The 27,943-nt window shown below is 45.1% G+C and overlaps 4 protein-coding genes across 17 annotated transcripts; 2 read left to right on the plus strand and 2 right to left on the minus strand.

Moving 5' to 3' along the window:
- Nucleotides 1-103: 103 nt before the first annotated feature.
- palm1a (paralemmin 1a) lies at nt 104-6,397 on the plus strand. 8 transcript variants are annotated; one of them, XM_029146045.3, is made up of 10 exons: nt 104-334; nt 3,039-3,084; nt 3,390-3,470; nt 3,879-4,006; nt 4,199-4,262; nt 4,495-4,516; nt 4,584-4,640; nt 4,740-4,799; nt 5,031-5,162; nt 5,594-6,397. In XM_029146045.3, exons 1-10 carry the CDS (start codon nt 330-332, stop codon nt 6,142-6,144), a joined length of 1,146 nt encoding a protein of 381 aa, XP_029001878.1. In that variant the 5' UTR covers nt 104-329; the 3' UTR covers nt 6,145-6,397. The 8 variants fall into 8 exon arrangements, with proteins under 8 accessions (XP_029001878.1, XP_029001884.1, XP_029001881.1 ...); XM_029146048.3 differs by having other exon boundaries at nt 110-334; nt 4,749-4,799; XM_029146047.3 differs by lacking the exon at nt 104-334 and adding an exon at nt 1,313-1,423.
- Nucleotides 6,398-8,391: 1,994 nt separating this feature from the next.
- On the minus strand, nt 8,392-12,933 carry s1pr1 (sphingosine-1-phosphate receptor 1). Of its 3 annotated transcripts, XR_008694643.1 has the most exons (3): nt 12,378-12,692; nt 8,917-11,999; nt 8,392-8,886 (listed from the first exon to the last, which is right to left on the minus strand). XR_008694643.1 is itself a non-coding variant. In XM_029146170.3 (2 exons), the coding sequence occupies exon 2, from the start codon at nt 11,886-11,888 to the stop codon at nt 10,791-10,793; it is 1,098 nt and encodes a 365-aa protein (XP_029002003.1). In that variant the 5' UTR covers nt 11,889-11,999; nt 12,799-12,933; the 3' UTR covers nt 9,788-10,790. The 3 variants fall into 3 exon arrangements, 2 of the variants coding, with proteins under 2 accessions (XP_029002003.1, XP_029002005.1); XM_029146170.3 differs by lacking the exons at nt 8,392-8,886; nt 12,378-12,692 and adding an exon at nt 12,799-12,933 and having other exon boundaries at nt 9,788-11,999; XM_029146172.3 differs by lacking the exons at nt 8,392-8,886; nt 12,378-12,692 and adding an exon at nt 12,722-12,770 and having other exon boundaries at nt 9,788-11,999.
- Nucleotides 12,934-12,941: 8 nt separating this feature from the next.
- dph5 (diphthamide biosynthesis 5) lies at nt 12,942-22,686 on the plus strand. Of its 3 annotated transcripts, none has more exons than XM_029146174.3 (8): nt 12,942-18,157; nt 18,405-18,526; nt 18,915-19,023; nt 19,342-19,462; nt 20,042-20,081; nt 20,214-20,317; nt 20,808-21,061; nt 22,401-22,540. In XM_029146174.3, the coding sequence occupies exons 1-7, from the start codon at nt 18,023-18,025 to the stop codon at nt 21,059-21,061; spliced, it is 885 nt and encodes a 294-aa protein (XP_029002007.1). In that variant the 5' UTR covers nt 12,942-18,022; the 3' UTR covers nt 22,401-22,540. The 3 variants fall into 3 exon arrangements, with proteins under 3 accessions (XP_029002007.1, XP_029002006.1, XP_029002008.1); XM_029146173.3 differs by having other exon boundaries at nt 13,517-18,157; nt 18,402-18,526; XM_029146175.3 differs by lacking the exon at nt 20,808-21,061 and having other exon boundaries at nt 13,580-18,157; nt 18,402-18,526; nt 22,401-22,686.
- On the minus strand, nt 22,677-27,892 carry slc30a7 (solute carrier family 30 member 7). Of its 3 annotated transcripts, XM_029146168.3 has the most exons (11): nt 27,725-27,892; nt 27,357-27,458; nt 26,646-26,759; nt 26,482-26,569; nt 26,200-26,329; nt 25,855-26,049; nt 25,719-25,769; nt 25,025-25,160; nt 23,944-24,034; nt 23,688-23,837; nt 22,677-23,339 (listed from the first exon to the last, which is right to left on the minus strand). In XM_029146168.3, the coding sequence occupies exons 1-11, from the start codon at nt 27,802-27,804 to the stop codon at nt 23,292-23,294; spliced, it is 1,185 nt and encodes a 394-aa protein (XP_029002001.1). In that variant the 5' UTR covers nt 27,805-27,892; the 3' UTR covers nt 22,677-23,291. The 3 variants fall into 3 exon arrangements, with proteins under 3 accessions (XP_029002001.1, XP_055364644.1, XP_055364645.1); XM_055508669.1 differs by lacking the exon at nt 27,357-27,458; XM_055508670.1 differs by lacking the exon at nt 27,725-27,892 and having other exon boundaries at nt 26,646-26,814; nt 27,357-27,452.
- Between the last annotated feature and the right edge of the window lie 51 nt (nt 27,893-27,943).

Consider the following 27,943-nt stretch of genomic DNA (forward strand, 5'->3'; position numbering starts at 1 on the left):
AACAAAACTGCTTTGTTTATCTGAAACGTGTTTATACTGATTTTTCTGTGGTTTTGTTGGGTTTTGTCTGTTTCTCTCCTCTGTCCTTGTCTCCTCGGCGGGTGAATCTTTCTCTCGTTTCCTCCTCTGTCCTTGTCTCCTTGGCGAGTGGGTTGTTTTCTCGTCTCCTCTCCTCTCGTGAGTCCTTGTCTCCTCGGTGGACAATCATTCTCTCGTCCCCTCTCCTCGTCTCCTCCTCTTTACTTGTCTCCTCGGTGGGCGGGTCTTTTTTCTCTCTCGGATGTAGACCAGATGAATCGGGCTGGACGCGGACTGACCTGCTCTCGGACATGGAGTAAGTACACCTTTTGTCTGTCTCCCAATTCTTCTGCGTTGTGTGTATTCTATTGTTTATGACGTAATCTGTGGCCGTGTCGTCATGGTGCGGCATCAGTCCGTCAGAACGCTGTGTGAGGATCCGAGCGGAGAGAAAACTGCAGCGGGTTTAACGCCCGCACACAACCCGGCTCTGGGCAACCAAAGGGTTAAATCATGTCCAAATAACCGACTCTCTACTTTATTCTGCCTAATCAACCGGACACAATTTGATTTATTTGATTGTTAACCATCAGCATTTTTTATAATTAGATACTAAGCTATTTTAACGGGATAAGCTGATTTCTGATCAATAACTGGTCGTGAAGGCGGGAAGGTTTGGGTGCACCACTTCCGTTTATTGTCTTCAAAGTAAATGCAGTAAGGCTTGGATTTTCTGCCCCGTCATTGTTTAAAGAAACTAATAAGCTTTATTATAATAAAAAATAATAAATAAATTCTTAAGCATTTATTATTTTCAGATGCAACTAAGTAATGATTCACTGATAATTAAACAGAGCATTTTTGTGTTTACATCACTTGGTTTGAATAATTACACATCACAATGAAAATCGGACAAACTGAGTCAGGAGCAATAGTCATCCCAATGATGGAGTCACGTTTCAGCATCACTCTGAGAAAGGAGTCTCCTAAATTTAGCAATATGCCTTTAGATGGAAGTAGGGGGACCTAGAGAAATAATACTGTATATGAGGTAAATGAAAGATGTTGGTCCATTATGACACCAAGTTTCTTCAGTAGAACTTGAAGCTACATTTTGTCATCCAGAGGAACCGTCTGATTTAATAATGTATCTGCCTCAGCTGCAACAAAATGACTGTTGGTTTGGAATAGAACTCAACCACTATTAGTTTAATCAATATCTGGGCGAAGGTTAATCTGCAGGAAATGTGTTTATCATCGTTTTCTCTGGTTTCTCTCACTCAGATAAGTGAGATAAATGTTTAGTTGGTTGCAGTCCTTCTGATGGACTGGCGACCTGCCTAGGTGACCCCGCCTCTCACCTGATTGACAGCTGGGATGGGCCTCGAGCTCTAGACACAAGGAAGTGAGTGGTTCCAGTTGTGTAGCTCTGGTCTTCTAGAATTTTAAAGTCCTAGAAGTTTAAAGTCTTACTGTGATAGCACATCTCACAATAAAGGTCCCATTTAAAGTCTGTTGTTTTATTTTGACCATCGAGCAGGCTGCTTCCTGTGTGTTTGTGTGAACTTGACACAACAGCTGCAGAGGGCTGAGGTCCGGGTAGATTCATGTTGGGACAAGGACACCATCCAGACAAACGAACACTTTGTCTTAATTTTTATTTTGCATAAAAAACAAAAATATTTACCTGTTTTCATATTGAACAGTGTTCTGGTAAAATTAGACATGTTTGTTACAAACCTTTTCATTTTAGGCTTTGTTTAAAACTCTCATTCATCATATTTGCTGCAGCAGCTCTGCAGCTGCTGATGTTCTGTTTAGCTTCTAGCTTAGTACAGCAGGTTCTGAGAGTCTGAACTGGTTCCCAGTGTTCCCAGTATCACACTTTGTTGCTGAAGCCTAGTCAGATTCTCTGTTTCAGGCTCTGGTTTCCATGGAGATGACGGCTGCTCTGCGCTGAGAACTCTGCAGAGCTCAGCAGAGTTTGGTTCGCGGTTTAACTGTTTACCTCCACAGCCCTGTCTGGAACAGATCTTACTGGGTGTTGTTGTTTCAGGCAATTCACAGTCTCAGGGCATTTACACTGAGCCTACAGAACACAAACACACAGTTGTACGAAACCCACAAGGACGAGCAACTGGAGACATTCGGGTCAGAGTTCAATTTCTCTCTCTCTATCCTCTCACCCAACCGGTCGAGGCAGATGGCCGCCCACATCCAGTCTGGTTCTGCTGGAGGTTTCTTCCTCGTTAGAGAGGGAGTTTTTCCTCTCCACTGTTGCTGTCAAATTAAATGCTTGCTGTATGTGGGATTTGTTGGGTTTAGTTGTGTGAGGTTTTAAACCTTACTTTGTAAAGTGCCTTGAAATAACTTTGTTGTGATTTGGCGCTATATAAATAAAATTGAATTGAATTGAATGATACCTGTAGACAACTGAGGAACAACTACAGTTCCACTAGTTCTAGGTCCACTAGGTACTTGAAGTTTCTGTAATATAAAATGCTAAGAAGAGATGTTGGTCAAAGGCCACCAGTAGAACCTGAGGCTACGTGCACAGTCACCATCTGACTCATTAGTCTCTGTCAATTATAATAACTTATTATATATAACTTATATTATTATACCAGTTTGATGTGAATTCAGTTGAAGGTGTGAATAAGTGAATGTTTCCTAATAATATTACCTAGAGGAAACATGTATAACACATGCACATAATCCAGTTGAAAGTTAACCTTTTTGTGTCACTAACTTGAACCTGTTGGAACCTGGATGACCTGGCAGAGGTTTCTTATCTCCTGGCCCCAACCAATCGAGGCAGGTTGCTACCAACCTAAACCTGGCTCCACTGAAGATTTTCCGCCCCACTGTCTCCTTTGTTGAGTTTGTGTTGTGTAAGGTTAAAACCTGGAGACAACACTGGTTAAGAACTGGCGCTATACAAATTAGTTGTTATTGCTTATTCTAAGACGATGATGATGCAAGGATAAAAGAGGACTAATATGTTTGTCTCTGTGCCTCAGGATGAGTGAAGCTCTGTGTCAGGAGGAGCGGCTGCAGCTCATCGCGGTGAGTCCACTTTACTGTCAGTGAACACACCATCTCAGCAAACATAACATCTATGAACACCCTCACACACCAGCATGGTCTGATTCCTCTGTCTCCTCTCTCATCTGAAAACTGATCTGAGGTAGGAGCTTTTTCACTAATGCACATATTGATCCACCACGAGCGCCTCAGGCCCTGTCAGTGTGACTCAGCAGCACAGGGTTCAGTCATTAGTAAAGTGTTCACTGTAAATATGTGTGTTGAGCCAAAGTGTAGTTAAACTTCGACAACTTGAAGCAGCTGATGTGTTTCTTATCATGCCTCAGGAGAGGAGAAAGTGGCAGACGGAGATAGAGAACAAGAAGCGACAGCTGGAGGATGACAGACGAGCTCTGCAGCACCTGAAGGTCAGATTATAACGTCTCAAAAAACAATGTATGAATGGTTTGATTGAAAACATGTGCAGGTAACCTGGACTTTTTGAGCCTGAAGGTTTGCTTACCCTGAGTAATGTGGGAATAAAGTCTGGGAACAGCTGCAGAGTAAAAATACCCACAGCAGGAACGCCAGAAACGCTGTGACTCCATTCACACCACAAACAGCCCCACACAGAGGATGGAACTGATGTCACACATTTACCATTCACCAAATAGAGACAGAACCTCAGAGCCTATGCCAACCAGGTCCAACTGACCCACATAATGTGGTGCTAAACAAATAAACTAAACGGTAGAATACATTGAATATTTACTTCACTAGGATTCAGTTGAATCATGTAAAACGTGAATATTAATGCATGGAACTTTGTCCACCAGTCGAAGGTTCTGAGGGAGCGCTGGCTGCTGGATGGACCTCCCTGTGCTGGGCCGGAACATGATGAGGTCAAGAGACAACTGGAGCAGGATGAGACCAGGACCAGGACCCTGGAGGACACCATCAACAGGTCTGAACAGGGTCCTTTAGTTCAACCGACCCCAAGATTAGTGTGATCTAATTGAATCAGGAACAATTCTAATGATTTATTCTGGCATCACGAGTTGAGTCAAATGTTACCCACAATGTTTGTCACATGCTGGTTTTAGTCTGTGCTTGTTTGTCATTCAGTGAATGTAGGGGTTGATCTGAACTGTTGCAGGTTGGAGCAGGAATTGGTGGGCCTGGAAGATGGAGCTATGTGTCAACCCACCACACACATTGCTGTGAGTATGCACGCTCACAGTTTGTGGTAGTGCTGCACGGACCAACTAAAGCCTCAAACCTGATCTGGTTTAATAAAAAAAAGTAATATAATAAGAAATGATTCAATTATTATTTTGGTAACATTACAGTGGCCATAATCCCACCAGTTGATCTGCAGCTCTGTTCTGACTGGACAGCTCAGAAACAGCAGTGTGACAAGGCTGATGGTTGTGTGTCTGTCTCTGTCTGCAGGTGTCGTCAGGATCAGTTAAAGGTAAACGCCTTCCTTCATAATTTTCTTCAAGTTGTTTCACTTCACCCATCTGTCTCCCTCTGATCAGCTGTAGAGGTTAATGGTCACAGCAACCATCACCAGAACAGAGGTCAGGAGGTCAAAGGTGAGACTCCATTGACTCTACTCAGTAGCTGTAGTGACAGGAGGAGTGCAATAGTCCAAACTGAAATCGTCCTTTTCTTGAATCTTTTGTTTACTTGAGCCTTTGCAGAAATTCCTTGTGCGCTCAAACCAAGAAAGGACAGGAAGGAGATGAGGAGAGGTGGGTTGTAGAGGGTCCAGCTCTCTGGACTTTACTTTCCTTCTCGCTGGGGCTCATTGATTGGTTGCACTGACTGATTTTAGAGACTAGATCCTGTTGCTGCTGAATTCAGAGACTTTTAATCATGTTTGCGTCTGTCGATTAACCCTTAGTTTGCTGTTGTTTGGATTGTTTTCTCGTCTCAGCTTAGTTGTCCTAAACCTGTGTGACCCCTCTGACCCCTCCCTCCAGCCATGTACTCGGTGGAGATTAAAGTGGAGCGGGACAGACTGACAGGGGAAACCAAGGTTCTGTCTACTAACACCATGCTTCCTGTTGACTTCTCTCAGAAAGGGATCAAAGTGTACGAGGATGAGCAGAAAGGTGATGAGTAGGAAACAAACCAACAGAGGTGACTTTATGAGAAGTTACTGGCTGCTGAAGCCGTAGACGGTATTTACCAAGTCAGAACCTGTCCCAGAAAAAGCTCAACCCTAACCTGCCAATAACAGCTCTAATGGACAGTGATAATATTATTGATTGGCATCACTGGTTATTAGCAGCAGCAGCATAAAGTTGCAGAACACTTCTCTTAAAGTACAACCCAACCCACAGATGCACTCACACACTCATCACAGTAATTAGACAGACTTGGAGGAGACCAGTTGAAGGTCTGATGCAAAAACATCACTCCAGTGATGTTCAAGTGTGTCCGTTGTTCCTTCAGCGGGAGGTCTGCTGTGACCCCTAACATCTAATTTGGTTCTGGGCCTGGTACTGTCTCAGATAATCTGGATCCTGTTTCTGTCTCTCAGTGGTCCATGAGATGAACGGTGAAGATGGCATCCATCAGCTCAGCTCCATCGAAGTTGATGAGCTCATCCACAAAGCTGATGAGGCATCAATGACATCGCAGAAGACTGTTGCCACGGTGACCTCACTGCCCACAGCAGAGGTCCAGGAGGAGGAGGAGGAGGCAGTGCCGCAGATTGCAGTGGAGATCACAGGACTGGAAACCAAAGCGGGGGGGGGTGAGTCGAGCGTGGCCGAGGCAAGCACCCAGAACCCCGTCACCATGGTGTTCATGGGATACCAGAGTGTGGAGGACGAAGAAGAGACCAAGAAGGTCCTGGGGCCACAGGGGACAGTGAAGGCTGAGCTGGTGCTGATCCACGACCCAGATGGGAAATTGTCACCGAGTGGAGAAGGAAAGAAGAAGGCTGGCGGCATTCAGACAATAGAGCCTTCTGCTAGTCCTCCTAATGCAACGTGCCGGCTGCCAAGCTCTGAAGCTCCTGAGACCACGGCGGAGGAGGAGGAGGTAAAGAAGGAGAAGCAGCCATGTAAGTGCTGCAGCATCATGTGAGCCTTCAGGGGGCGCTGCTCACATCCTTATACAAGGACAAACGCTGAAAACCGCCTTTAACCACATTACATCATTTCCTATCCCGGTCCTTCATTCTCATCTGTTTGATAAATTTTACTTTATTCTATTTTTACTTTTGTACTCCTCACTGCAGCTCTGAGCATTGGCATTAATCTCCCTGGGCTTTATTATATGAAGGTATGAATAAATGAGCTTTCAGCTGTTTCCTCTAAATAAAAGTGACCTGATTTGACAGCCTGATTTTGTGCTTTTGTTTGCAGATAAGCATCCATCATCCTCCACCTGCCTCTGTAGCATCACATGGCAGCTCTTCCGTTTCTGAAAACCATAAAACTTTAATTGCATACATTGATTAATTCATGTATTTTTGATTTTTCAGGAGTTTAAAAGGTGGCAGTCCTGTGTCCAGAAACTCCATTGAAGTCATTGAAACCTTTCAAAATAAAGCACCACCTTTAAAGCTTTAATGTAGCTGTTTAGAGACTGATGCTGCTGATGTGTTTCCTTTATCCTGAGCTGATGTCATTAAATATCTAGCAGAGATCAGTCACTGCCTGATGATTCAACTGACTCTTCCTGTAAACTTGTCAGACATGTCTACAGTTCTGAAGATGTTGGTGTCAGTGAAGGCTGCTGATGTTCGTCTGATTCTCAGGGATTTACCACAGATGGACAGATTTTAAATCAGGGGAACAGTTCATGCTTCTGCCACACACCTCATCCTGCCTCCATTACCATAAGCTTTGTGTCTGTTTAGGTTAGATTCCAGCCACTGAGGAAGTAGAATCTCATAACCTCACACAACATAGCAGCTGAGCTGTTTCTAAAAAAAGGACAGAACCAGACTCTGTCCATGTCCTGACCACCTTCGTCCTCTTACCACTGCAGCAGTAAGGGACCCGTATTTGATGCAGGACAACAATATGGCCACAGGGAGGCAGCAAACACATTTGTCTGCAGGCGAACACAGATGGTCAGTGAATGGGCAGATGACCCTGTCGGAGTGAGGGCTTACTGGGGTAAGGGTCTCACTTTTGTGTGGTGCCAAGGTTGTCAGAACCAGTTGTGTCAAGTTAACCTGGGAAATTACAGCCTGTAAAGAATGAATTAAAGCCTTTCAGTCTGGGTTAAATTCTGAGCTTCTGCACCTTACAGAGGTCAGCAGCTGGTTAATCATCAGTAACACATGCTGAGGCCCTGATCTTGACTCTGAGCAGGTTCTGTGGTTGAAGTGCTGTGAGACATTGCAAAGAGTGTGTGTGGAAGAACTTGTTACCATGGAGAAAGCTACAAATGAAACATCACAGATTATTTGGGACAGAAATTGGTTTAGAAAGGACACAAACTCTAAACCTATTAGATTGGAGATTGGAATATAACATTCTGCTCTTCATGCATGCTCTGCTGTTGGTTCTAGAAGTTCTACATGTGGAATAATAATTGAATTTCATTAATCACACATTGGGGAAATTAGTCTCTACATTTTTACCCATCCCCTCAGGGGAGCAGTGGGCAGCCACAGTGCAGTCTAGGGAGCTGTTGTAAAGTGCTATGCTCAAGGACACACCTGGGGTTAGAACCTGAGACCTTCTGCTCTACCTACTGAGCTCAGGCCACAATGGAGGCAGATTTTGGTCTGGCACACCACAAAATATGTACATTTACTTTGGTGTGGTATTTATTGTACATATTATATAACTATATATAACATTCCAGATATTGCAGATATTATATTTACTTATTATCGATAGCTAGTACTAGCAGGAGCCATGACGAAGAGCAGCACCTACAGTAGGTAGGAACCTTTGGCACTGGGACAGTTGCACCAGGGTGGCTTTTGGGGTGGAGCTCCGCCTCGACTCTAGAGGTAATCTGGATGGTGAACTGAGCATGCCATGTGATTCTTGCTGCTACTTATTTCACCTGTTTTCCACTTTTCCAGACCAATTATTGTTATGACAGTGCCTGCTGTTGGTGAATGTTACCAAGCTCCAGTTCTGGTTCAGACTACTTTAAGAGCAGGCTGAGCTTTGCTTTGTGATGACTCTGATAGTCAGAGCTGCTGAACGTCTGTTAGTGAAGCACCTCTGTTCACTCGCCTGTTTCTTTTCCTGTCTCTTGTGTTTACACATTTCTTCTCAGACATGTATTGTCTTTGCAATGTCTGTCTTTATTAAGCTCTAACAAACTAACACCCAGAACTAAACACAGGCAGGAACATTTCAATTCAATTCAATTCAATTTTATTTATATAGCGCCAAATCACAACAAAGTTATTTCAAGGCACTTTACAAAGTTTAAAACCTCACACAACTAAACCCAACAAATCCCACATACAGCAAGCATTTAATTTGACAGCAACAGTGGAGAGGAAAAACTCCCTCTCTAACGAGGAAGAAACCTCCAGCAGAACCAGACTGGATGTGGGCGGCCATCTGCCTCGACCGGTTGGGGTGAGAGGATAGAGAGATAGAAAAGCACAGCAACAGCAACAAGCAACAACAAGCAACAACAGAGCACAGGCAGGATGGTAGGACCAGGGACTGGATGCAGGCAGGATGGTTGGATCCGCAGCTGCCCATCACAGACACCAAACTTTGAGTCCAATGATACCTGTAGGTGAGGACAGAGAGGGAGAAAGAGTGGGGTGGGGGTGGGTGGGGGGGGGGGGGGGGGGGGGGGGGGGGGGGGGGGGGGGGGGGGGGGGGAGAAGCACAACTACTGGACAGAAAGAGACAAGGTTAGTTAAACATGGGACAATGATGGGAGGTTATGGGACAGAGGAGGTAGAAGGAAACAGAGGAGCTCAGTGTATAAATTAAGTCCCCCAGCAGTCTATGTCTATTGCAGCTTAACTAAGAGATGGTTCCTGTGACTAACAATAATTGCCAGTGACCTGAACCATCTCTAACTATAAGCTTTATCAAAAAGGAAGGTTTTAAGCCTAATCTTAAAGGTGAAGAGTGTGTCAGCTTCTCGAACCTGAAGAGGGAGCTGGTTCCAGAGGAGAGGAGCTTGGTAGCTAAAAGCTCTGCCCCCTGTTCTACATTTAAACACTCTAGGAACCACAAGTAGCCCAGCGCTCTGAGAACGAAGTGTTCTGCTGGGAGCATAAGGAACTATAAGGTCTTTAAGATAAGAAGGAGCTTTATCATTGAGTACTTTGTATGCGAGTAGGAGAATTTTTAATTCTATCCTACATTTTACAGGCAGCCAGTGCAGAGAAGCTAATGTAGGAGAAATGTGATCTCTCTTTCTAAGTCCTGTCAGAACTCTGGCTGCAGCATTTTGAATGAGCTGTAGGCTTTTTAAGGAGCTGTTAGGACATCCTATGAGTAAGGAGTTACAGTAGTCCAGCCTGCACATGAAAATCTAATAATATACTGAAAATCTGTCAATCAACCAGCTTCTGATGCAAAACCGAGGCCAACCGGTTACCATGGTAATAGGGTTTTATTTGTTTGGATGCTCTTTAAAATGGGAAATTGATTTTCTGAGATTTTGGGCAGCACCTCTATGAGTTTATCTTCATTCAGTAGCTGTCGTTCATGTTCATGCACAAGGTGATTTAATGTGATTTAAGATTCATGACATTTAAATGACACATCAGTTTTTAAAAGGATGCTTTCATTTCATTCATTTATTGTAATATGGACAGAAATCAAACTCCGAACATCTGAACCTTTTGCTCATGTAACTAACACATTTTTCAAATATGAATCAAATTACAACAGACAGGGTTTTTTACATTGTCACTCTAATGATAATAAAAACATGTGGAGAAGTAAGGGAAGAACTTAAAACATTTAAAAATATTTTTACACCTTTACTCCCAAATTGACTGAAGTTCAGTTGTGACCTGTTGTAATGCTGGGATGTAACAATGCCCAAGTGCTGCTCAGTGGGACAAATGTTTTTTATTTAGCTGGTTCTGCTTTATTCTGTACTTACATCACTACATTTAAAAGAAGAAGAGTAAAAATCATTCAAATAAATTAAAGATTTTTATTTTCATTCTTCATTTTTTGTTTGTTTATAGATGTTACAGTTGTTACTGAACAATAACAATTATTAATATTAATATTAATTATTGGTGATGGAGGAACCTCTGATCACACTGTTATGGTAAAAGCCTCACATTGACTGTGTTATTTCAGTATAAGTACAATTATTTATTTAGTTATATATTTCACAGGTATTTGAGTATGTGTTATGCTGACAGATCTCATGATAAATATGCTGTGATGGAAAAATCTTGTCATACTTTTCCTTTTTTTGAACCAGGTAAAATCAGATCAAAGCCTTTTGCAGCAGTTTCAGTGAATTCAGTGAGTAAAAACATTGTTTCCATATGTGCTTGATGGAAAAAAGGTAAAACAAAATGTACATGAATTAACGAAGCTCCTTAAATACCTGCCAACTACAGCTTCTGATCTTAGGGGTCAGTAGAACACCACAAAGGCTCCCAGGAAGCTCAGACCTTCTTGTCTCAGGGACTCTGCTTGTGATTCACTAACTCTGAGGGTTCACTGGTCCAACCAGTCTGACAGCTTCTGTGAGTCCTGAAGAGTTCACACCAGTACACAGGTCCGGTTAAGACGGGTTGCGGTCCAGCGTCTGGACCTTTAGGAGGACGACATGACGTTTGCCGCTGTGGACTCCGCCTCCTCCCTGTTGGGGTGTGAGGAGTTGTCCGACTTGCTGCGGCTGAACTCTGCGCCAACTAACGGTCCGGTAAACTTGGAGCGAGGCCGGAAGCATGCGGTGCAGCACATCAGCGTCTTGAGGAACGCGCGGCGCATTTCGTTGCTGGTCAGCGTGTAAATGAGCGGGTTCATGGCGGAGTTGAGGACGGCGAGCGCCAGGAACCACTCGGCCTTGTAGAGGATGGGGCAGCGCAGCGTCTCACAGGCCACGTCCAGCAGCAGCAGGATGAAGAGAGGAGCCCAGCAAGCGATGAAACAGCTCAGGACTATGATGACCGTCTTCAGCAGCGCCAGGGACTTCTCCGAGCTCTTGCTGTTGGCACCGCTGCTGCTGCGCCCGTTGGACACTTTGCGAAAAACAAGTTTGCGGCTGCGAGTGCGCACCAGTGCATAGATCCGAGCGTAAAGCACCACGATGGCCATGAGGATGACGCTGAAGACGGTGGTGCAGAACAGGATGTAGGTCTTGTGGTAGAGCGGCAGCACCGTGGAGCACTGCGCCATGCTCCGGATGCAGTTCCAGCCCATCACCGGCAGGCCTCCCAGCACCGCCGCGATCATCCACACGGTGCTGATGAGCAGGAACACGCGGCAGGTGTTACCGCTGTTGTGCAGCTTCATCTTAAGCATAGTGAGGTGACGCTCGATGGCGATGGCCAGGAGGCTAAAGACGGACGCGGCCAGCGCCACGAACATGCTGCCCTCCCTGAAGAACCATTGCGTGGGCGTCAGCTTGTAGGTGTTGGCGCCAGACAGCAGAATGTTGGCGGTGTAGACGACTCCGGCCAGAAGGTCGGACAGCGCCAGGTTCCCGATGAAGTAGTACATAGGCTTGTGGAACTTCTTGGTCCTCCAAATGGTGGTGAGGACCAGGACATTCTCCAGGATGATGAAGCAGCACACTATGATGAAGACCACTGAGTCGGCCTTCAGGCCCGAGTCCTGCTGCGTCTTTCGAAACTTTCCGGTGTAGTTGTAGTGTTTGGCGATCAGGTCGGAATAGCTGGACTCGGCCATGGTCTGTAGCGGCAGCGGCAGGGGGCGCCGCGTCCTCACACTTCACTTCCCCATGAGGCGAAACATGCCCGAGGCCTGAGGGGCGTCCAGGTGCGGGTCAGTGACATGGTCCTGCAATTATAATGTACCACAACTTTCAGAAACTGATCAACTGATTAACGATTAGTTTATTAGTGACGCCATGACCTCGACTTTTTGAAAATTCTTTCGCAAGTTAACAAAAAAATAATCACAGACTGAATTAACAAAACACTAACTGTTATGTCTAACAACTTAACTCAACTAATGCGTTAATAAAAGGCAAGAATATTCAGTTGAAACCGTTATTCAGGGAAACAGTAAAGTTTCAAACCTATCCTTGAACAGTTTATCACGGAACAAACACCTTGGCTTCTTTAAATCAATACACGTTACTGTGCGAATCTCAGCCCTTTAGTTGTATTATAATAAACATAATATCAAAATTATATGAAACGATATAATATTCACCTATTATACAAAAAATAACGAAGCTTTATTTAAAGGTGTTCAGCCGAAAAAAACAAACAAATGTAAATTCTGCAATCATCAAACATCGTCTGAAAAACGCCAACTACAAAATAAAAAGTGTCCCAAAGTGGTTTGTGAAGTTCGTTACGGTTTTAGCGGAACAGTCAAAAGCTGCTGACGAAGAAAAAGCTAGTTAAACCGTTAAACAGCTTTTAGATCTCAGTAAAACGACCCGACTCCATCACACGGAGCTGGTCTGCTTCACATGCTGCGGAAATAACGAAACGGACCCGAAGCGAGGATAAAGATTAAAACTGGGATTTTTTTAGTCCCTGAAACTTTACCAAGTTTCTATTGAAGCTTTTTTGAACGCTGAGCGTCATGAAAACGGGTTGATTATAGAGAAAAGTGGTTAATTTACCTTCATTCAGAGCCGGAGGAAAAGAGTCCGACCGTCACTTAGAGAGCAGCGTCTCTCTCTCTCTCTCTCTCTCACACACACACACACACACACACACACACACACACACACACACACACAAACACACACACACACGCTCACTCTCGCTGAGGATGATGATTCTACTCTTCCTCGGATCTCCGGTTCGAGGAAACAAAAGCAATAAAAACCAAACTGTGAAAAGGGAGGTAAGTAAAGTAAACAAAATTTAATTTAAATAAAATGGCGAATTAATAATGAAGTTAAATTACTAACACTGGTGAGCGACCCCCACCGACTCCTGCTCTAACCCGTGACCTCCGTCTATCTGTCATGTCTCAGGGGCCTCAAATACTGGTTCTATGTCCCAGTTGACCTTGGGACTCAAACCATTGTTCATTCATTCATTCATTCATTCATTTATTCATTGATTCATTAATTAATTCAGTCAGTCAGTCATTCGTAGTCACAGAACAATTCGTGTACTTTTTTGTAATTTCTCCAAACCTGGGATCCCAGTATGAACTGGTCTGGTTTCCCTGTGGTACCAGTATAGGTGTTTTTTACCAGTTTGGTCCAGTTGGGTTAGGGTTAGGGGTTGCCCTAACCCCTAAGCCTTTATATCATTTGCTGAACGATTGGACCCGTGCTGCAGAACCATCCTTGTTTCTTGGGACCGGACTTAAAACTTTAGGTTCTGGTCTTACTAGGTTTGTGCTAGTGTGGAGTAGGTTTCCTGTGTGTGGGGAGGGTGGGGTGATTGTGTGTAACAAAGACCTCTTTCCTTGGAGCTGTGACTGTATTCAGGCTCTGCATAGCTGAATGTTACCATGACGACAAGCGGAGGGAAACATGGGAACCGGGCAGCAGAACCAGCCCTGAAAATCAGCCATAGAGCCATTGACTAGCTGAGCGAACGGAAGCTTGACTTCTTTCCTCGTAAAATCAGTGGTTCACTGAGGACAAAGTCCAATTTGTCATTGTTGTCTTATTGACAATTCTGACTAGATGTAGTACTCCCCAGAACAGAACAGGACTGCCCAGTATAGAACAGCATAGACCAGTACAGCCAAGTATAGAACAGTTTGCCCCTGTATAGACCAGTATAACCCACTATAGACCAGTACAGCCCAGTAAAGAACAGTATGCCCTAGTACAGCCCATTATAGACCAGTATAGAACAGTATGCTTCAGTACAGCCAAGTATAGACCAGTACAGTGCAATATAGTAGTAGTGGTGTGCCCCAGTACAGCTCAGTAGAGAACAGTATGCCCCAGTACAGCCCAGTGTAGAACACCATGCCTAAGTACAGCCCTGTATAGACCAGTATAGAACAGTAGGCTTCAGTACAGCCCAGTATAGACCAGTACAGCCCAGTGTAGAACAGTACAGCCTAGTTTGTCCCAGTGTACCTATAGTTCAGTCAGGGACTGTGTTTCTTCGCTGGGTCTTTGTCTTGCATAGCTTTTCTTCACACATTCGTCTTGGTCTTGTTGGTGTGTGAGATTCTGCTGCGGTGAAACTTTGACTGCCGAACATCTGCAGTGCGTTATTACGGTTTGGCCACAGACAGTGCATGTTGGTGCGTTCACGTATGTGGACAGTCTGATTCCACTGCTGTGAGGAGACAACCCAAACCCTAAAGAGCAGCTGAGCCGTTTGGTCACCAGCATGTGGTCACCACCAGCTGCAAAAATAAGATGTTAAATTCACTTCAACCAGTAACTCAAAGATGAGACTTAAGAATTGGGGTGGTGGTCAGTACCGTACAGCATCATGATCTGGGTTCAGTTCTGCCCAGCCGCCATCCTGTCTTCCTCCCATGGTTCAGAGAGATGTTTCAGTAACTGGTGGGTCTAAACCAGCCACAGGTGAGTGTCAATGGTTCTGTGTCTCTTATAGATAAAGTGGTTCTGGAGATAAATGAGGGGAGTAACTATTTGGGCCAAGCACTAGTTATCAGATAATACACATGATCCTGAGGATCATCTGAGCTGTACTTTAGTACTGACTATACTTTGTTTAGCTGTTTTGTGCTGCAGATGAGCACAGCCATGTACAAATAGAACAGGCACAGGTTCAGCTTCACCTGGTCAGTTTATTGGCTCAGACTAAAACCTGAAGGAAGCGATGGTGCAGACGGGTCAGAGACGATCATGACCAAAACTCAGAAGAGCTTCACACGCTCCAACTGCTTCAAAACAACCAAAGTCCTTCTGTGTGTTTTGGGCATTTTTATGGATAAAACCTAGTATTTGTCTACCATTATTTAGTTTTAGTTCTAGTTTTAGATAAAGAACCAATGTCTGATGAGCAAGAACACACTCTTTTACTCCTGTTTAGTCTAGTGACACTGGGCTGCTTTGACGCCAGCTCCACAGTTTACAAAACAGATAAACTTTGTTTCTGTTTAGGAAGGATTAGATTAGATTAAAGCAGCATCTTCCCTTAAACAGAACCAGAAGCACTGATCATGTGCTCTACACAAACTGGATCCTGGTAATCTTGGGCTCCAGGCCTGGATGTCCTGCTGCAGAGGGCCATGAGGGGCCCAGGAGGCGCCGGGTGGTGGAGCTGGGGGTGTGGAGGCCTCTTAACATTCAGCAGAGTGCTCATTAGACATGCAAAGCTGCAGGGCTGAATGAGTCGCCTTTGTCCATAATTGGAGATGGTTCGGTGGGAGCCACAAAGCCTCTAAGCGTCACCGTCCACCCCCAGCATCCTCAGCTTCCACTCTGATTCATCCACAAGACACAAGCTTGAAGCTCACGGGCCTGTGCACAGTCCCGGCTTTAATATGTCCAGAGCCCCAACCCATCTGAAAGAAATTCCAGTAAAAGTAAAGGATGAGGAGCAGGAAGTGGGCAACACATACACAGTCTTATTAGGGTCATGACTGAAACAGTCCAAAATTCATAAAATGTCCGATTTGATACCAATATCTGGTGAACACGTTTTTATTCATTCACTTCATTTAGATGTGATGGACTGGAAACCTGTCCGGCCCTAAAGACAGCTGAGACCCTGTCACGTTTCTACTGCAGCTGCCGTCATGTTCAGTAGCTTTCAATTGGTGGATTCAGGCCTTTGGTTCCCTCACAGCAAATCTAATAAATGTGATGTCAGAACATCAGCAGGAATATTTACTGAATTCAGGTTCTGGAACTTTAACCATGATGTCTCAGTCCCAGGAGTCATGACAGCCTCAGTAAAACCAGTTACATATCCTGTCACACCACACCCTGGACCTCAGCACAGGACGCTGGAACCCCATCGTAAAAAGTCAATTCAATTTGTCATTTACTGTTAAATCCTGCTTTGTGTCTTAGGTCTTTAACAACTCACATGGCCTGCGACACCTAAACGCACCTGACATTTCAGTCCTGGCTCAGATGTGGTTGCAGACAAACCTCAGACACTTTCACTAAACTTCGTTTCCCACAGGCCTCACACCAGGAAGGATCTGGTTGTGCCTCCTTGTCTCTGTGTGATGGACTGATCGGTACAGGTAAACCCACTGACAGCTGGGACAGGCTCCAACCTCACAAGTCTTCTGTGGGAAAGGGATGAACAGAAACCCAGACTGTTTCCATGTTCATCTGAAGCTGTGAAACAGTTAACATACAGATCGTCGATTCTCTGGATGACTGAAGACAAACAAACCCTGAAACTCAAGAACAAAAGGCTGCAATCCTTTTTTCCCTCCCCCATGACCTCCATCTAAAGAGGGAGGCCATTATGTAACCCACCAATCATCTGAGTCATTAACTCGTTCCCAATTAAAGAGTGTGTGAGGGGGGATGTGGTCCATAGAGGCTTGTTTACCACGAGGGGAAAACTAGGGAGCAGATCAAGAGGAGAGAGAGTTTCCCACCAACTGGTCGGCGTCACCAGGGAAACGGCCGGAAGAGAAGTTTTCAAGCTTTATTTACTTTGCATTGCTCTAGAATGTCACAAACCTGCGTCTCTTCCACAGCTCGACTGTGGCCTGTCCTTAGGTTCTGCAGATTCAGGATGTCAGGGCTTGTGTGGGTCGGGTTCAGCAGACAGAACGTACAGGTCAGACCCAACCACACATAAGCCTGTCTGCGGAAACATAAGAAGGTGAAATGAAAACAAACACCAGCTAAAAGTCATCTGCTACACCACAACTGATGAACTGATTCCTCTGTGATTATGTTTGGCACAACTAACGTCATGGAGGATAATGACTCGCCTCCTAGATCATAAGATTACAAACTCATGATATTTATATATGTTCATATTTTTTAAACTGAATCTATATTTGTAATTTAATATTTCATTTATTTAATCATAAATCTTCGCAGAATCATCTCATCATACTTCACTTCATTATAACCAAGCTTTTATAGAGAGCAACAACCCCTGCTTCCTGAGGAAACCAGGTGCCCTAACCAGTTGAGGTGAGGAGAGACACAAAAGAATGACCAGAACAGTGCCAGTTGGCCCCTACATCCTCCTTCATCAGGCCTGGTCAGATTGTGGGAGGAAAAAAGGCCCAATGGCCCGCACACCTCCTTCAACATTAAGCAGATTTGAAAGGCTGCGTAGCACGACCCTCCATTCAGGGATCAGAGGTCAACACCCTGCGACATTCGCTGGCACAGCATTACAATAACTGAGCGTAAATCATGGTCAGATCACAAGCAGAGAAAGGAACAAATAATAAAAATAAAATAAAAGAGCAGAAAAAAAGAAAGAAGAAAAGAAAAGAAATAAAAAGAAATAAAAAAGCAACACGCAGGCGTGAGTTCAAATGAGAAAATATACGAGGAGAACAGAGGATCTCTGTGAAATACGTTCTCAAAACCTCACAGTCTCGCTCTGTGCAAGTGAACGGTAGTCGGCGGTAGTGAGCCGAGTTCAGTTCAAAGTCAATAATAACCAAACTAGGAGTTAGTTACATGCAGCCGAAGTAAACGCTGCGTCAAATGGCCTCGGGGATAATTAAACAATTTATTTTGAACAAATTCATACTTTTTGAAAATCTTTAATGTATTTAATAGATAGATTGGCCGGTGGAGTTTGGCTGAGCGGGACGTATCGTGACGGTGACTGTCGTAAACTATAAACATTTTACGACAAGCTGACTTCCATTCCGTGAAACCATGTGAGTTTAGAGAAACCGCGTAAGGGCGTCGTTTGAGTGGCGATTGATCTGGTTCTGGACCCGAACCCAGCAGGATGTTGTATCTGATCGGGCTCGGGCTCGGAGACGCTACCGACATCACGGTGAAGGGTCTTCAGGCGGTGAAAAAGTGCTCCCGGGTTTACCTGGAGGCCTACACCTCCATCCTGACCGTGGGCAAAGAGGTTCTGGTGAGTCCCTCACAAACCCGACCCATCCGATACCCAAAGAATTTAACAGGGGAGACAGAGAAATGCTGCTGCATTGTTAGAGGTGAAGCTGCCACAGGCTTAACTCTGCTTTTATAAAGCACTGCAGACATTTCGTTCTGAATATAAAAAAGTATTAATAAGGTCTTTTTATTGTCGTTATCACACTTGTTATAATGTCAATGGATGGGTTTTGCTGTGTGTCTGAATAAACCCGTTTCCTCAGGAGGAGTTCTACGGGAAGCAGCTGATTCTGGCCGACAGGGACCTGGTTGAACAGGGGGCAGATGAGATCCTGAAGGACGCGGAGGTGACTGATGTGGCCTTTCTGGTAGTGGGCGACCCGTTCGGGTGGGTGTCAGATCTGCATTGTCACACACATTTTCCCCAAAACACCAGATTCCTCTGAGTTATTGACAGATCGCCATGTTCCACATGAGGCTTTTGTTAATGAGATGAGATGAAAAGCATGCGTGAAAAGAGGCGAAGCAGCTTTTTTGTCTCCCTACAGAATGAAACTATTGAAGATGTTTCAAATCTTGAGTCCTGGTCATTTTGATGAAGTAGTCAAAGTAAACCAAACGATTTTTATTACTTTTGTAACAAACTAACTGATGCAGCTGTTGATGTTCATGATGTTTATTGTATTCATGTTATTACAGGTTTTATCAGATTATAAAAATGTATTTGGTTTTGAGTTCATGTGTCTCACATATTGAACCATGTTTCTAACTGGCAGCGCCACCACTCACAGTGACCTGGTGCTGAGAGCAGCGAATGCGGGGATACCGTACAAAGTGATTCACAACGCATCGGTCCTGAGCGCGGTGGGATGCTGCGGGCTGCAGGTATGATGCGTGTCACATGAGACACAGTGCACAGTGAGCGGAAGCTCTGCGTTCGGTCCCATCTGCCTCTGGTGAAACTCATTAAACCCATCACGTTATTGCTACCTCATCAATAATTGACCTGTCACATCAGCCAATCACCGCACAGGATTTAGCTGCATTAGCATTAATACTAACACAGTGTCTCCTCTGTGGGTTATTAAAATGTTAATGAGGGGCACCAGTGTTTGATTTGCAAGGCCCTCCCCTAAAGATTGGAACACCCGTCTAAGATCCTATTAATAAAGGTGTGTGTGTGTGTGTGTGTGTGTGTGCCAGTTGTACAACTTTGGGGAGACAGTGTCATTGGTGTTTTGGACAGACACATGGAGACCAGAAAGTTTCTACGACAAAATCTGCAAGAACAGAACAGCTGGGCTGCATACACTCTGTCTGATGGGTGAGACACACACACACACACACACACACACACACACACACACGAAGCCTTCATTAAATGTAAAATGTTGAATTCATGGAGCAACATAGTCCGAGGTGAACCCACCAGACAAAGCTGCAAAGTGTGAGTGCAGACCTGCAACGGACAGCGAGTCCTGAGTAGAGCGGCTGATCCACTAACCGGCACTTGGCCCCTTGGGACCCCCCCACAAATAAATAAATAAAACAAGCTGCCCGGTGGTAGTTTGTGTAAGTCAGCTGCTCGGCTGTTGTTAATATTCGACTGAGATAACCCAAGTCTAGAAAAACAAAGGGATGCAGCATTGAGGTTCACAGACTCAAATGCAAATTATTCTCGAATACAAGGTATCAAAAAGCAATTTAGGCAAGAATGAGAACAGAACCATGAAACAGAACCGGCACCAGTTAGTCTGGGCCAGTGTGTACCCTTGTTAAGGGAACCTTGGTTCATTTAAGTCTGTCAACAGTGCAAATTATTTGACTTGGTGCTGAACTGCAGAAACAACCTTAGGTGATGTAAACATTTAATTACACAATGTATTTTCTGTTACTGCCACAGATATCAAAGTTAAAGAGCAGAGCATCGAGAACATGATGAGGTAAGACCAAGACCACATCTGCCCAGATGTGCTGCTGTTTCTGACTCTTCCCTAATGTTGAATCAAATCATTATCATCATCCTCCTCCTCCATATGTTGGTGCAGATTGTTATTAAATATTTGATGTGACAGAGGAAAGATGATCTACGAGCCTCCTCGCTTCATGACGGTCGCTCAGGCTGCAGATCAGCTGATTCAGATCATTGAGAGGAGAAAGGAGGAGGGTGAGGAGCTCGGTGAGTCATATCTGTTCACTCATTCATACAAGGTTCATGTGTCATCACAGCCTAATATCAGGGAGAACACACACATTTAGTGCACTATAGTGTGGCAGTGGTTCATAGCTGTGCTGAAGTGTTCTTGGGCAAAGTGCGGAAGCCCACAAAGCCCCTGGTGTTTGGATTTCAGATAATGTAGTGCAGACAATTATTATTTATTATAGTCTGACATGAACTTTTATAGGATGGTGTCAGTAGTTTTGTATGACAAAATAGTTTCAGATGAATCAGCTTTAATGGCCAAGTTTGCACAGGACAACCAAGGAATTATATGTGGTCTGACTCTATCTTTGTTCCCAAAAAAAGAAAATGATTTACAGTTTTATAGTTTTTACAAAAATGAACAAATAAAGAATATAAAGTGCACTGTCATCTCCACAGTCTTGAGCGTGTTGAGCTCCCGCTGGTTCTGACTGCACCACTGAATCAGCCTCCTGTCTGTATGCAGACTCATCACCATCCTGGATGAGCCCAACAACGGTCTTGTCGTCTGCATACTTCAGGAGTTTCAGAGACGGGTCTCCTGAGGGGCAGTCATTAGTGTCTAGGGAGAAGAGCAGTGGGGAAAGGACACATCCCTGTGGCACGCCGGTACTGATGGTGCGGGTGCCAGATGTGAGGCTGCCCAGCCTCACCTGCAGCCTCCTGTCAGTCAGGAAGCCCCTGATCCACTGGCACATGGGATCAGGGACAGTGAGCTAGGTTAGTTTATGTTGGAGTATTCCAGGGGTGATGGTCATGAAAGGCTGAACTTAAGTCCACAAACAGGATCCTGGCATATGTGCCAGGGAGATCCAGCTGCTGCATGATGTAGTGGAGTCCCAGGTTTACTGCATCATCCGCTGACCTGTTTTTCCTGTAGGCGAACTGCAGGGGGTATGTAATGTCTTTGAGATGCCTCAGCACCAGCCACTCAAAAGTCTTCATGACCACAGACGTCTGGTGCGAATGTTGGGGGGTGCAAGTGAGCCTATTGTCTCCTCTTCTCCAGACTGAGATAGGGTCGTTTATTGATAAACTGTTCTGCAGCCTTTCACTATATCTCCTTTCAGCTGCCTTCACCTCCTTTTTCCTGTTTCTGGCCTGCCTGTACAGGGACCAGTCACCACTTCTGTAGGCTTCTTCCTTGGCCTAGCGGAGCTTCTTCAAGTCCATGAACCATGGCTTGTTATTGTTGAATGTGTGCGTACAGTTTTTGTCTGTACACGCATGTCCTCTCAAAAACTGATGTACCATTTCAGTGTCAGTGAGCTCATGTATCTCGCTGAAGCTTAAAAAAACACCCAGTCAGTGGAGTCAAAGCAGCCCTGCAGCTTCAGTTTGGACTCCTCCATCCACCTTTTCACCGTCCTGACCACAGGTTTACAGATTTTAGATTTCTGCCTGTAATTTAGGATGAGGTGAAAACGACAGTGGTCAGAGAGGCTCAGTGCAGTCCTTTTTAATAGTGTAGCAGTGGTCCAGTGTCTTCATGTCTCTGGTGGGACACTTCACATGCTGCCTGTATCTGGGGAGCTCCTGGCTCAGGTTCGCTTTGTTAAAGTCACCCAGGGGAGTCTGGATGTTTCCTCTCCAAATCTGTTATGTGCTCAGCCAGGTTCTGTAACGCTGTTGTTACACAGGCCTGAGGTGGAATGTAAACGCTGACCAGAACGAATTATATAATAATAATAAAGAATTTAGACTAATCAAAGATGTAACTTGAACTTAAGTTTTAATGTTTTCTGTTCCTCTTGGTGAACATTAAGCCCAGTACTACTCTTGAGTAACTGAACATCTGTGTGAGACTTTATTACTCTACCTACCTCTAGGCTCTGCATGTCAGGCTAGGTGTCTGACTAGAGGTAGGTATTTTTAAAATATTTTTTTTCTCTTTGAACAAAACAGATGTTTCATACAATGTTTACTTTATAGTGATATGTCAGTTGTTCCTTCATTTTCAAATGGAGGCTGTTGTACATTTAAAAGTGAAATAATACAGATCTATTTAAAGGCTGTTGCTTCACACCGCTGCTAATGTCGGCGTGCTCCCTCCCACCAGGTGTGACGGAGGATACTGTGTGTGTGGGCATGGCTCGGCTTGGCACAGACGACCAGGTGATCCGAGCAGCTACACTACGTCAGCTGATGTCGTGTGACCTTGGAGCCCCACTTCATTCCCTGGTTATCACTGGGCAACTCCACCCGCTGGAGGTGGACCTACTGCGACTAAACGCAGAACCAAACGCACTGAAACAATTACGCATGATTGACAGCTCCACATACACCTCTTAATGACTCAGAATAATGATGCATTTGTGATTAAAAACAATTGTGGTCCGGTTAAACGCCTTTTTCATTTTTATTTTCACACAGTCAAAGCAATTAAAGCAGCTTGCTCAACCAGCCAGTGCTGACTTCCAGTCCCAGTGGTCGTTTCCTACCAACCAGCTTAGTTTTTACTCTCGGATGCTGATGTCATTTTTATCTCATTGTAAAGGCTGGACCAAGCAATTAGTAATTTAGGATACAAAGATTTGGAATCCTTGGGAACATGACCTGATGTGCCCTTGTCCTCTCCTGCTGAAGCACCATAACACTTTGAAAAACTGATATGATAGAAATTAAGCTGCATTTATTACAGTTGAAATAAAAAACGTCACATTTAAAAACAGTGACATCACAAGTACCTTGGCTGACAGCATCTGGTCCTAAAATTGATGTCACTAAGGGGTGGGGCTCAGATTGTCTCTGATTTGAGATGAAGGCACTTACCCAGAATGCTTTGCTTCAGGGTTCGGGGTGTCACAAGAACAGGTGGGGGAGGGGCTGTTTGAGTTCATTAGGTTCTCAGTATCCCTGCCTGATCCTGGTCTATGTCTGTGGGGGAAGTGGAGTCACAGGTGAGCCTGCAGCAGCTCATTGGTCCCAGGTGTTAAAGTAGGAGGAGCTTCTACATGGCTGCTGTGTCAATCTGGATGTAAAGTTGCCGAACGCCGGCCTGTGGACAGAAATACTGCACTCAATAAAGTCTTCTACAAACAATACTACTGTCGGAAAGTTGAAATTAGGAAATCCTACTCTAAATACACAAACACGTCAGCAACTAGTAAATGACACACCACTACTACCACCACCACCACAAAGGTAGTAATGTCAAATGTCATCATTATATTCTAGCTACACCTGAAGCTGCTGTATCTGTGTTCGTGGCGATACCATGGTGTGTTTAGGTACCTGTGTGAAGATTGACTCCACGGTGTGTGTTCAGGTACCTGTCTTCGCGCCAATACCATGGTGTGTTCAGGTACCTATGCTCGCGGCGATACCATGGTGCGTGATCAGGTACCTGTGTGAAGATGTGATGCGTCTGGCTGAGGATCCAGCGAGTATCAGCATCAGGTCCAACCAGTAGTTTCAATGTCCCAATGTAAACGTCTGTGCACAGAGTCCAGAAGTGAGGTTCCTGCAGGTTGTACACTCCCTGGAGCTGCTGCACCTGAATACAATACCCCAAAACAATAATATAAATCCAGGCTGAGTGAGTTGGCTTTCAATCGGCTGGGAAAATACATTGTCCTGCCTGTGAAGGCAGAGTCACTCACCCTCTGGTAACAGTCTGGCAGCGTATGGTCCAGAGAGGGGGGGGTTCTCTGCATCAGGATCCCGATGGACTCTCTTAATAATGGCACCACACTAGGAACAGAGTCACAACCAATGCTACTAGAGGTACAAAGGTCCCAGTCCCTGGGGAGCACTGTTAGCCACATGGCAACCAGAGAGCTAGCATGGACCGTCTTGCTAAAGGACACAGACGCGGTTTGAGCCAGGAACGTTTATGGGATGAGGCTCTACCCATTGAGCCACCAGGCTGCTAAGCAATGCTAAAACTCAAATGCTAAATGTGGGTAAGGCTCTGGCTCAGATCCTGATTCCTTCCAGACACAAGCTGAAGTGTCCTCATGCCAAGACAGTGATGTCCTGAGTTACACTTCTGCTATAGAAAACTGGAGAAGCAGGAGTGTTTAATACCACTATTAGCACTACACGCATGAATAAAGTCAGAACAACTCCATTCTACTATGAGATACAGAAAAAAAAATGTCTGTTCGTTGCAGCATGTGTAGAATCATACAAAGCCTTTCTTTGATTTCTGGCTGTAGAAACAGAACTGGATGTTACACGACTGCAGGTACAGAACCAGTAGACGTCTAAGTGTAGTTCTCAGCCTGTCAACTACAGCTGCAGAGATGTGATGCCTGTGGTTTTGTGAGGCCTCTAAGCTGACCACAGCTCAGCTCCACTGATGCCTCACTTCCATCCTAACAAACCAGCTCAGCCCAAACTGGAAAAGCTGACTGCTGCACATACAGAGCCCAGACTGGAATCCAGGATTCATTTCTGGTCCAACCAGCGGTTTGGCATTTTGGAGCCAACTGAATACTAAGTACATAAGTAGTAGTAGTATCTGTCAGATTTAAAAGCATCTTTGCCGGTTTCAGGTCAGTCATGGAAATAAGTAGAAAGCAGTTTATGTAGAAAGCAGCTACTCTCCCTCCTCATTACAGACGAGCTGATTGGTTGACTGCTCTGTCACTCAGAGGTCGCCGCTGACCCATACACCAAGCCCCCTCTGCTGATGCCAACACCTGGTCTTTTATCCACCTCAACCTTAACAATTGTTACCTGACTCCAATGAGGATAGCGATGAGCATGGAGCAGATTGGATCAGCAATCATCAAGTCGTATTTCTGCATCAGCAGAGCTGAGACGATCACACCGATGCTGCCCAGAGTGTCTGCAATAATGTGTAGGAGAACTCCTGCAACAGACACAAGACTGATAAACACAAAGGACTCTGTATTGTGCGTTTACAGAATAGGCTTCTGTCTTTGGGTGTTCTGGCTGATGCCGTCCACACCTTGAATGATGAGGACGACTGTGGTGCTTTGCTTTTTTATAAAAATCCTTTTAACCCAGAAGAAGGTAATGTGATGGTTGGGCTACTCAGAGAATATTGTTCAGTGTTTTTGTTTTTATTGTGAAGAAACAAAACTGGCTGAGTGAGAATCAGAACCACTTGTGTTGATCAAGACAAACTGAGCCAACATCCCCAGATCCAGGAGCTGAAAAAGTGTATGTATGTGGTAAAAGAGCTCCCCCAGCAGGCTACCAGCAGTCCCTGCAGCGTTACTCACATTCAAAACTGCTTTACTTCACTTGCACTTAATATTTTTTGTCTCCTTATTCGTGTGAACATATTTTTAAATTGTTTCGGCAGATTTAATCTGAATTACCCTCTTGTTAAATAAATAATGTTGGCACTTCTGATTTTGTCTCAGGACTCGGGCCTCCCGATAACCTGTGCAGTGAGTCTCACCCTGCAGGATCTGTTTACTGGCTCCTTTCCCCGGCGTGTTCTGCAGCTCATCTACATAACACACAAAACAAACATGCCATCAATACACAGCTGTCAGCAAATGTTCTCTTATACATTGTTTTCACCAGTCACTTACCGTGACAGTGTGGGTCTGCATGGCTGTGTCCGTGACCTCCGTGTCCGTGACCTCCGTGTCCGTGACCTCCGTGTCCGTGACCTCCGTGTCCGTGACCTCCGTGTTCGTGACTGTGACCATGTCTTTCGGGTTTACTGTGGTGGTTGTGTCCATGATTTACACTGCCATTGAACAGAGAGTGGCTGTGACCGTGGCCTGAGGCAGAAACACAGAGCACCCAGGTTCTTCACAGGTCTAATAAAAAGGTGTATTTGAATAGTCATATGGGGAATGAACTCCTGTCCTATGCAGTTAGCTTGATTATGTGGAGTTTTACAACCTGATGATCTGTAGAAACTAAACTACCTCCTTCTCCGTGTGAATGCCCATGGCCTCCATGCTGGAAAACAAAGATCCCAACCAGATTCACCAGGAGGCCGGCCACAGAGACAGGGAGCAGCCGCTCGTGATGGACGTCAGGAGGCTCCAGAGCTCTCTGAGAAAGAGTGCGCTTCTTAGCTTTAGCCCTACAGACATTAACTACAGAATAATCCTAAACTCTTGTTGACCATGACAGTCCCACTGGAGCAGATCCAGAGCTGGTGTAGGGTACATTACAGGATACTTCTGAGACTATGAGCAGGTTACCTCTACTCCTTCAGAGAAGATAAAGAACGCTGTGAAGATGAGGAAGAGTCCGTTGACAAAGCCAGCCAATACCTCAGCTCTGACGTAACTGAAACACAGACAAACACAGTGAGCCTGAACAGCACAGACCCCAGATCAGTCAGACCTGCTGCGACTCATCTCACCCGTAGGAGAAGCTGTCGTTGGACCTCCACCTGGAGATGACAGAGGCCGCAAGACCCGCCAGCAGAGCGGTGCAGTCGAAGAACATATGGAAGGAGTCCGAGATCAGCCCTAAACTGAAGACAGGAAACGAGCACATGCACTGGAGGATCAAAGCCAGACCACAGCCTCCTGGCACACAGGTGAGAAGTACGCGGGGTCAGGCAAGACAGACACAGGTAATATAGAGAGACAAGAGGACAGACAGATACCAGCAGCTAGGGACACTTAAACACTGTGCGATAGACACAGGCCTCCAGACAACGTGGACTCAGAAAGTTCCTACATTTAACGTCACATGAAGTCAACATTACACTTTAATTGAAGGTAGTTTGTGGTGAGCCTGTTTCACTTACTTCCTCCCTGAGCAGAACCCACACCCAGACACTATTGCTAACCCGTTTTCTTTTTATCATCAGCTCATAATGTCTTTCTCAGGAACGACCCGTCCATAACACAACATCTAATGTAGAACAGGTTCAACCCAGTCTGTACCCGTCCGCGTTGGGTTCTATTAACGTGGTTAACAAAACTCAATTTAAATCCCATTTACCAGTAAAGCAGGTTCCGATTCTCCAAACTGGACATTAATGGCACTGCCTCTGACTCAGACCAGCGCTAACACATACGTGGCACATCCTGAACCAGCGGCTGACGCCGAAGCGTCGACCTACCTGTTACTCCAGATCCCGAACATGAGCTCCACGAAGGCAAAGGAAAGATTGAGGCAGAGGAAGAAGAACAGGTTTCTGGAAGTTTTATCTGAAAGGATAGACCTGAAACACAAAGAACCACCACGAACCCGCATCAGAGTCTGAACAGGAACCAGAAACCCGACAGGGAGCTGACAGTCGCAGTCCACCCGCCGCCAATGGCTTGTTACAACAAGTGACATATTCACACTACAGAAAAATGATGTAATAAAGATTTAGCCCAGTATGGGACGGCCGTCATAGCTAACCCGGCTAGCAGAAGGCTAGTAGCTTCTCGTCACAGTCAGCTGTTAGCCATTAGCCGAACGGGCTGGCAGCGGATAGTTTACCTGAACCATCCGGAAATCTTTACCAGCAGGTTAAACTTAGCGGGTTTGTACTCATCGTCCTTAATAGATAAAGGTAACATCTTCACACCTAAACACAAACACGCACACTCACACACACACTGGCTACTTTAGCTATTGTATGCTAACTGTCAGCTTCCGGTTCATTCAGATTTCACAATAAAGTTCTTTGGAAGCTGTTGTTACTGTGGCAATAGCAGC

This window comes from Betta splendens, chromosome 4, assembly GCF_900634795.4.
Source record: "Betta splendens chromosome 4, fBetSpl5.4, whole genome shotgun sequence".
Taxonomy (NCBI): Eukaryota; Metazoa; Chordata; class Actinopteri; order Anabantiformes; family Osphronemidae; genus Betta; species Betta splendens.